The sequence below is a fragment of the Crocuta crocuta genome, unplaced genomic scaffold (genome assembly GCF_008692635.1).
Source record: "Crocuta crocuta isolate KB4526 unplaced genomic scaffold, BGI_CrCroc_1.0 scaffold27, whole genome shotgun sequence".
Taxonomy (NCBI): domain Eukaryota; kingdom Metazoa; phylum Chordata; class Mammalia; order Carnivora; family Hyaenidae; genus Crocuta; species Crocuta crocuta.
In genome coordinates this window covers 6,626,511-6,636,237 of record NW_027532250.1, presented here as the reverse complement: position 1 = coordinate 6,636,237, position 9,727 = coordinate 6,626,511, and the positions used below count along the sequence as shown (strand labels likewise).

Here is a 9,727-nt window from a genome sequence, read left to right as displayed (position 1 = left end):
TCCTCCAGGTCTCCCTTTAAATGCTGCCTCCTCAAAGAGTCCTTCCTGACTCTCTCTGTCTCTCTTTTTTAAAAAATAATTGCTACGCCCAATGTGGGACTCAAACTCACAACCCTGAGATCAAGAGTTGCATGCTCCTCTGAGCCAGTCAAACACCCCTTCCTTGACCCTCCTAAGTGGCTGCTCTCCCTGGTCCCAGTCACTCCTTGCCAGGTCACTCCGTGCTTACCAACATCAGAAATTATTATCTTCAGTTCATGTGGTCCACTGTGTGGGCCCTGGTTCTGCCGTGGGGGATGGTCTTGGTGACTTCCCTGGTCCCCCTCAAGGCGATGGGTGCCCAGGCCCCAGCAGCCTTGGGTGCCAGGTGCTCAAAGCTCCCACCGCACTTGCCCTTGGCCAATTGGAGATGTATTGCAGGATATGCCCGGGATGGGGGGAGGGGCGTCCGGGTAGGGTCAGAACCAGGGAGGGGCAAGCTGAGGCTACATCATGTCAAGGGCAAAAGGCATCTGCCTTTACTTTTGATTTTTTTCTTTTTTTTTTAGATTTTTTAAAATGTTTTATTTATTTCTAAGAGAGAGACAGCATGAGCAGGGGAGGGTCATAGAGAGACGGAGACACAGAATCTGAAGCAGGCTCCAGGCTCTGAGCTGTCAGCACAGAGCCCAACGTGGGGCTCGAACCCATGAACCATGAGATCATGACCTGAACCGAAGTCAGACACTTAACTGACTGAGCCACCCAGGTGCCCCTAAAGATTTTATTTTTTTTAAAATAATCTCTATACCTAACATGGGGCTCAAACCCACAACCCTGAGATCAAGTTGCATGCTCTACCAACTGAGCCAGCCAGGTGCCCCTAATTTTGATTTTTAAAAAGAACACTACATTGGGGCGCCTGGGTGGCTCAGTCGGTTAAGCGTCTGACTTTGGCTCAGGTCACAATCTCACGGTTCTTGGGTTCAAGTCCTGCGTTGGGCTCTGTGCTGACAGCTGGCTCAGAGCCTGGAGCCTGTTTCAGATTCTGTGTCTCCCTCTCTCTCTGACTCTCCCCGGATCACGCTGTCTCTCTCTCTCTCTCAGAAAAAAAAACAAAAACAAAAACAAAAAACCCATTAAAAAAACACTACATTAAAATCTGATTTATCTTGATTATGGAGTCCTTTTTGGCTTCCCCTTCAATTCCGCGCTCAAGGGGAAAAGTTCTGAACCTGCTCAGAGGTGGGGCCTGAGAATCTGTGTTGTTAAATCTGCCTTCCCAACCCCCCACTGCAAGTCTTAAAGAAGCTCTGAGCTAAATCAGAGATGGAGGGGAAAACCATGTGACCTAAAAAAGAAAACAGATTGGGACAGGCCTTCCTGGCTGTTTGCCATTGAGCGATGATAGAGAGTGATGTTTGCACACCATCATCCCAGCTGTTGGGTGTCAGTTGCCTGTTCTGGGGTCAAGAGGGAAGACTCCTTAGGGCAGGGCAAGGAATTTGCGCCCACACTTCCATGAGAAGGGGTCTCCTCTTCAGTGTGATGGATAGCTGGGCTTTCTGCGTTACATCCCACACTGCCAGGCAAAAGTAGAGAAGCCATAGTCATCAAGGTGGTCGCTTTGGTCCTCGAAGCAGCTGGCTAGGAGTCCCAAGCCCTCCTGCTTAATTAGGGCCAAAGACCCTGAACGCCTCTCTGGGTGTGCGGGTCAGTATCTCGAGCTCCTCTGTCCCTCAGGGGAGGTCTGGAGAGGTGCCTAAGTCTGGGCCTCTAGTTCGGCCGCTAGTGCAGATCAGAACCTGTGTAAGAACATGCAGACACCTCAAGCCTTCCGTGACCCCGGCTCCTTCTCTGCACGACCCCAGACTGTCTTCAGAGACTGTCTCCCACCAGGGCTGTCCCATTTGGGGCTCCCTCCTCCACCCCAAGTGGTATTTGCTTTCCACTCCACTCCATTTTATGCCCCTCTGTGTCACGTTTCGGTCTGTTTAGTATTTTCAATGGACTCCTGTCTCTCACAGCCATTTTTTTTTGGGGGGGGGGGTGTCATTCCATAAATCTAAGCTACTATTACCATGATGGCAGTGCCGGATTGCTACGGTACCTACCAGGCTGGGGAGGGGAGAGCTAATTGGTCTGAAAGCTTGCTTTGCAGGTGCGAGTCACTGGAAGCAGGCCTCAGGGAAGCCTTTAACAAGGCCCTTGTGACTCAAGTGAGATTTCCTCTCTGCGCTGGTGCGTGTACACCGTGCTGAGATCGCCACGCCCCCCTGCCCAAGACACAGAGAAGGACACGCTTGAAGGCCTTTCTACTTCCAGGCCCTCTTTCCCGTTTTCCCTCATTCATTCATTCCACGGATGTTGCGGGAGCACCTGTTGGGTGCCAGGCCCTGCGCTAGGCGCTGGGAGTCAGCAGCGGAGGGTCGCAGTTTGGGAGTAGCACTGACCTCGCCAGCTGGGAGACAGACGGTAATTGAGTGGCAGGCCCCTTCCAAGGGCCACTTGGAAGGTCGACAGGCAGACGAGGAAGATCAAGCAGGGGAGGAGGGACTTAGGGGGAGGTGCTGGTGTGCATTCTTTAAAGAGGTGGTCGGGGAGGCGACGGAAGGGGCAGCCACGCAGTGTTCTTCGGGAAGGGCATTCCCAGCTGAGGGATCTGCAGGTGTGAAGGCCCGAGCTGGGAATGGGCTGGGTGTGTCAGAAGAGCCGAGGCCCCTGCGGCTGGAGGGGGTGAGCAGAGAGAGGGGGGTGCTGAAGCTGGGGGGGGGCTGGGTCCCTCAGGGCATTTGGGCTTTATTCTCCACGTAACGGATGGCCACTGGTGGACTCAGGCAGGACCGTGAGCTGGTAGGTTTGTGTGGGAGCATACGTCCTGCTGTCGGGCCGGCAGAGGGGCCATGGCCAAGGCAGGATCAGGTTTGGGATGAAGAAAGCAATGCTTCGGTGCCTGTGAGGCCGAGGACAGGCTGTGGTTGTGCCCTGGGGGTGAAGCCCCCTCCCTGTCTAGGCACCGAGGGGCTCTGATGCCTTCGAGCTGAGTGAACCTGTCGGCAGGCCGGGGTCCCTCCCTGTTATGTGTCACCCAGGCTACATGACTTCGGGAGCAGTTTCCAGGGGGCGGGGGTGCCTTTGGGGGCTCCAGACGGCGCTTCTCAGACTGCCCACATTCCCAAAGCATCGATCCTACCCTAGAGCTGGCTTTAAATGATGTAACGCATTTAAATAAAAAAAAAAAAAGAATGGCTAGAAAAGGAAATCCACAGTAGTTTTAAAAAATAAAACAAAGCGATTTCTCCTTTGTAGTCAGCAATGCTGACAGGCCCCCTTGGCATCCACTTAACTGCTGGGGTCCCTCGAGGGACAGTCTGAGAACCCTAAGGTACAAAAGAAGAGAACAGAGGTTGCGAGAGAAGGAAAGAGGGAGGAAGAGAGGCCGGGAGAGTGGGAGGGATCAAGGAAAACCAGGGGCGGGGCTGTGGTATTTAGGGGCCACTTCCCCAAAGCTGCCTGTTCTCTCCCTTTCCCCCGACCCGCTGGGCCCCACCAGGCCTGGACCACCCAAGGAAACGGGCCCCTGTGCTCCCAGGACCTGGCGGGCTTAGCAGGCAAACAGCTTCCTCTCTTCAGAGCCCCATGGAAGGCATTTTCTCTCTTTTCCACTGGTTTTCTTTAATTGCATATGATCCACAGGACACACAGACAAGTTGCTGTTGCCATTTGTATTTTTCTCCAGGCAGGCCCATACAGCAAGTCTTTGCTGGGCAGCTTATGTACACGGTGGAAAGGACAAAGCCATGTCCTTATTGAGGGAAACAGACACGGGGTGGGCTGGGGGGGGTGCGGTTTCAGGTGTGTGCTGGGCTCTCCGCCAGCTTCTGCTTCACTTGTGGGCCGCGGAGGGCTGGGGACCCCTCTGCGGCCCTTGCAGGCTTCCTCCTTGGGGTGTGGTTCCAGTGCGTCCGATGCCGGGGCCGCGCTCAGAGCAGCACGTGCCTGTGAAGGCTTCTGGTAGTGACGGCGGTAGCTTCAAGCCGCAGAGGGCAGGCAGAGCTGGGGGTATCCTGGCGGCGGCGGCGGTGGTGGGGGCGGCGGGGCGTGTCCTGTGGGCTCAGTTGTTGTCTCTGGTGTCCGAGGAGGCACTTCCGAACAAGATGTCACTGTCGTGGGACATGTTGCTCAGCTGCGACTTGGTCTTGATAAGGAACTGCGTCCTCCGGAACATCACCCTCTCCTGCTCCTGCTTGAGCTCCAGGTAGGAACGCGAGAAGGTGTGGAAGATGGAGGTCACGGGGAAAGCCATGAGCAGGATGCCGCTGAGGATGCTGCTGAGCGCCACCACCTGGCCGGGCGTGCTCCGGGGCACCATGTCCCCATAGCCCACGGTTGTCATGGTGATGACGGCCCACCAGTAGCAGGCAGGGATGCTGGTGAACTCGGGGCTATCGGCCATCTCGTTCTCGATGACGTAGAGGAGGGGGGCGAACAGGGCGATGGCCACGCAGAGGAAGAGCAGCAGGAGCCCGAACTCGCGGGTGCAGCGGCGGGCCGTGAGCCCCAGCGTCTGCAGCCCCAGGGAGTGGCGGGCCAGACGCATGACGTACAGGATGCGCAGTGCGCGCAGCACCCGCAGCACCAGCCCCACCTTGTCCAGGTAGCTGTTGCCCGCGCCGGACTTGCGGCGGCCCGCGGAGGCGCCGTCCACCAGCAGGGTGATGTAGTAGGGCAGGATGGCCACCATGTCGATCAGCGTCAGTGGGCTCCGCAGGAAGGCGAACTTGCTGGGCGCCTGGATGAGCCGCAGGAGGAACTCGAGGGAGAACCAGCCCACGCACACCGACTCCACAATGAAGACATTGTGGCACATCTGCGAGCACCGGCCCTGGGGGGAGGGGGGGAGGTCAGGCGAGAGGTCAGTCGTCCCACCATCGAGGCCGTGTGCTGTGCCCTGGCCCGTCTCTACTTAGGCTCCCTTCCTGGGCCACCGTGGCCAGGCCTAGGGCTGCAAGCACCTGCATCCACCGTTCTTCGTCTCTCCTGAGCCCAGACTTGGCTCCAGGATTCCAGACCCCGCCCCTAGATTTCAGATCCCCATCCCCGGATTCCAGACCCCGCCTCTGGATTCGCGTCGGGCTCTGTGCTGACAGCTCAGAGCCTGGAGCCTGCTTCAGATTGTGTCTCCCTCTCTCTCTTCCTCTCCCCTGCTCACACTTGGTCTCTCTCTCTCTCAGAAATAAATAAACATTAAAAAAAAAAAAGATTCCAGAATCAGGATGCGTGGGTGGCTCAGTCTGCTAAATGTCCGACTCCTGATTTTGTCTCAGGTCTTGATCTCACTATCTATCGGCACAAAGCACGCTTGGGATTCTCTCTCTCTCCCTCTCTCTCAAAATAAGTAAATAAACCTTAAAAAAAAAATGATTCCAGAATCAAACCACTTCTCTGAGGTTCTCCTGTCCTCACCTTGGTCCAGCACCGTCCTCTCTTGCCTGGACAGTGGCAGGCACCTCCTTCCTGGGATCCCCGGTCCCTACAGTTTATTTTGCACACAGCCAGAGGGACGCTGAGAACCAGAGTCGGATTCTGTCCATTCTATGCTCAGTACCTTACATGGCTCCCAGCGATAGCTTGAGTCCTTCCTGGGCACACATGGCCTCGCTGCCACCTCTCCCACTTCCTAGCCCTGTTCATGTGCTCCAGCCTCGCCCCGGGGCTCCCCGCACCCCCAAGTCAGGCCTGGACTTTCTGCTCCCCCCATGGGAGTCCTCTTCCCAGAGACACGCGCATGGCCCCGTCCCCCCTTCCTCCAGCTCTTTGCTTCAATATCACCTTCCCAGGGAGGTCTTTCGAGATCCCCTCCCTGATTAAAAGTCTCCTCCTCCCTTTGTTCTCCACCCTGATTTCTTCTTTTCCTGCTCTATTTGTTCAGAGGCTCATCACCTCTTTCTGTGCTTTGTAAGTTACTTATTTATCATGTTTATTGTCTGTTTCCACCCTCTACCTCCCCTGCCTCCCTGACCCGGCAGATTATAGCCCTACAGGGAGGGGGAGCTTGTGTTCACTCTCAGGACCCCAGGGCCTGGAATGGTCTGGCACGTGACAGGTGACCAATTCATGTTGGTCACCAGAATGGATAGAAGCACATGGGACTGGCATTTATTTTTTATTTTTAAAGTTTATGTATTTCTTTTTTTTTAATGTCTTTATTTTGAGAGACAGGGACAGAGAGCGAGTGGGTGAAGGGCAGAGAGAGAGGGAGACACAGAATCCAAAGCAGGCTCCAGACTCTGAGCTGTCAGCATAGAGCCCAATGTGGGCTCGAACCCACGGACTGTGAGATCATGACCTGAGCCGAAGTCGAACACTTAACTGACTGAGCCACCCAGGTGCCCCAAAGTTTATGTATTTCTTTTGACAGAGACAGAATGTGAGTGGGGAAGGGGCAGAGAATGAAGGAGGATCTCAAGCAGGCTCCAGAGTGGAACCCAAAAGGGGCCTGAACTCCTGAAACTGAGATCATGACCTGAGCCAAAATCAAGAGTCGGACGCTCAACCAACTGAGCCACGCAGGTGCCCTGGGACTGGTGTTTAGATGGGAGCGCCAATCAGGGTCAGGTGGGCAAAGGGGGCCCAAGGAAGGTGGGCAAGGTGGGGTGGAGCCCTGCCAGAGAACACAGCTGTCGCGCTAAGAACCTCCTGATGACCGTCCCGGGAGAATTCAGGCTTGAGGCTGTTGCTTCACCAGTTTTCAGGGAGGCTGGAGATCTGGAGTTTCTCATGAAATTCCTGCGTTTTAAATGCTGGTAATTCCATACAAAGAAAACCCTCTTTGGGCCACTCAGGCACATGTGTGTGCTGCACTTGGCATGTGGGCTGTCAGCGTGTCTCCCCGGTCTGCAATGGAACTGGACAGTAGACCGTCCCCAGTGGCTTTAGACCTCAATCTCAAAGGGACCTTTGACAGAGCGGGCAGGCGCACGTGGTGCCAGCCTGGGGCACCTGTCGCTCCTGGGCACAGCTGGGCGCTAGGTGTCTTGAGCTAGCAGCTCTCTCTCTAGGAACATGTTAGAGGTTGGAGAAATGAACTAGTACTTGGTGGGGCTTTGAGGTCCCAGTCCTCTGTGATGGGAAGCCCCCTCCTCTAGAAAGCCTTCCTGGAGTGTGCCCCTACTAAGCGTCCCCAGAGCAGGTGGTGGGCCTCTCCTAAGAGCCCCCGTGGCTTGTGTCTCACACTTAGGGTCACAGGGGTATCACTGTCCCTTCTTCACTAGACCCGAGGTCCCTGTAGCTGGAATACTCCTGGTCACCCGTCGTGCCTGGTGATGCCTGAATACAGTAGGCACTCAAACGTGTGCTCAGGGAGCAAGCGAAACAGTGGACCTTACTGGTTTCCAAAATGGCAAAGAATGATATTTTCACTTAATCATGAAAAGTCTAGGTCTTATTAAAAAAAAAAAAAAAAGCAAGTGTCAGAATAAAACAGTGGCTTTATTAGTACTGTCCTGATAGAATCGGGATTGCATATGTTGGAGGCAAGAAGAAATCTAGGCTACGTACAGGTGCTTTCAGACAGATCTCAAGTAATGAGTATTTTCTCTCTCTTTTTTGGCAGGTGTGTGCAATCCTTACTGTTAGCACTTCCTGCGCGCTCTAGCGCCAGGCACCGTGCCAATCCGTTCCCGTGCACTCACTCACCAGATCCTTACACACTGTGAGGGGAGCCTGGGCACAGTCCCCGTGGACATGCGAGGAAAGTGAGGCACAGAGATGTTAAATAACTTGCCCACAGACACACAGCCAGAGCAGACAAAATGGGATTTCAAGTTCAGGTCATCTTCATCATTCTCCCTTCTGCTTTTCAAAAATTAATTTTACTGGTTGAGTGCTGTTTTTTTTTTTTAATACTCGCTTTAAAAATTCAATGTATAGGGGCACTTGGGTGGCTCAGTCAGTTAACCGTCTGACTTTGGCTCAGGTCATGATCTCGTGGTTCACGAGTTCGAGCCCCGCATTGAACTGTGCTGACAGCTTGGAGTCTGGAGCCTGCTTCAGATTCTGTGTCTCCCTCTCTCTCTGCCCCTCCCCTGTTTGCACTCTGTCTCTCTCAAAAAGAAATAAACATGAAAAAATTTTAAAACTTTAATGTATAAAAAAGTGCCAGAACCCCCCCAAGTGTTATGAAAGCAATCTGATGTGTTATGAAAGTAAACACTCTTGTTTACTCCATGTTTAACACAGAGATGCTCACTATTTGAACACATGTGTGCACGCGCTCTCTCTCTTANACAAGCAGGGGAGGGGCAGAGAGAGGGAGACAGAGAATCCCAAGCAGGCTCTGCACCATCAGTGCGGAGCCCCATGTGGGGCCTGAACTTACAAAACCATGAAATCATGACCTGAACTGAAACCAAGAGTCGATGCTTAAGTGACTGAGTCACTCGGGCACTCCTTAAATATATTTTTAAAAATGGTTTATTATTTATTTTTGAGAGAGAGAGAGAGTGTGTGTGAGCAGGGGAGGGGTAGAAGGAGACGGAAGATCTGAGGTAGGCTCCACGGTGATAGCAGAGAGCCACACACCGGGGCTCAAATGCACCCCCAGCTCATGACCTGAGCTGAGGTGGGAGGTGGCTCGATGACTGAGCCACCCAGGCACCCCCTTTCTGGGATATTTTTAAACAAGGGAATTAGGCTGAGAGAGGGCTCAGTGGGTGATGATATATTACGTGTTCAGCTCAGGGGCAGGCACATCAGAAATCGCATCATGCACATACCACTTTCACTTGTGCCTTCCGCAGAGCGGCTGAGTACCTTGCTCATGCTGCACACTGTTCTAGGCCCTGGGGGCCCCGCGCAGACCCGGCCGGGCACATAGCTCGTGTCTGAACGTGGAGGTGGACAACACACATGTAAATAGGCTATCAGAAGGGCCTGGAGATGCTACTCGGCCAGTGCAGTCCTGGAAGGCCTCCTGGTGGAGGTGACAGAGTGGGTGTGAAAGATGTGGATTTGGGGGAGAGAGGGATCTGGCACACTGCTTGGTCTCCTGAGTCCAGAGACCCTCCCTCACTGCAGCGAACCTCTCCGCACACAGGCGGGCAGCCTCGGCTCTTACCTGCTCCTCCTCTTCCCGCAGGCTGGGCAGGGTGCTGATGGACAGGTTGATGGCGGTGACGGTGACGAAGAGCACCGAGAGGCAAGCGAACACCTTGCCGGGCAGCCCGGAGTGCGGCCTCTCCACCATGTCCCGCAGTCTCCGCATGCAGCGGCCCAGGCGGCCCTCGCCCTCGCCCTCGGCGGCGTCCTCGCTGCAGGGGTCCTCACTGGACGGCGGCTCGTCGTCGTCCTCCGCCCGCTCCACCACGTCGGCAAACTCCTCGATCTTCTGCAGGTAGCGGCGCTTGCAGCAGCCGTCCAGGCGGTCCTCGGCGACGCCCCAGTACAGCAGCTCCTCCTGGAAGGACAGGGCGCACATCTCCCGCAGCAGGCGCAGCTTGCCCGCGCGCAGGAAGGTCAGGATGGTGCCGAAGGCGCCCGGGTGGCGGTCGAAGAAGAACTCGTTGCAGGTCACGTCGTAGTCATCGCACACGTTCAGGATGTCGTCGAAGTTGGTGCAGGCCTTGAGCTGGCCCAGGCGCGTCAGCGGGAACTCCTCGAGCGTGGTCCAGGGCAGCGAGTACTTGATGCCGCCCACGTTGATGATGATTTGGCGCCGGCGGTCCTCGGGCTGGCTGCCCTGGCGGGG

At 55.1% G+C, this 9,727-nt stretch overlaps 1 protein-coding gene across 1 annotated transcript in view; it reads right to left on the bottom strand.

Moving 5' to 3' along the window:
* Positions 1–3,811: 3,811 nt before the first annotated feature.
* Positions 3,812–9,727, bottom strand: part of KCNG1 (potassium voltage-gated channel modifier subfamily G member 1) — a 6,139-nt gene continuing 223 nt past the window's right edge. The window contains exons 1-2 of the mRNA XM_077778281.1: positions 9,098–9,727; positions 3,812–4,864 (exon numbers count right to left, since the gene is read on the bottom strand). The exon at positions 9,098–9,727 is cut by the window's right edge and continues 223 nt beyond it. Coding sequence (XP_077634407.1) covers positions 4,094–4,864; positions 9,098–9,727 — 1,401 coding nt within the window. The 3' untranslated portion in view covers positions 3,812–4,093. The remainder of the gene's footprint in view (positions 4,865–9,097) is intronic.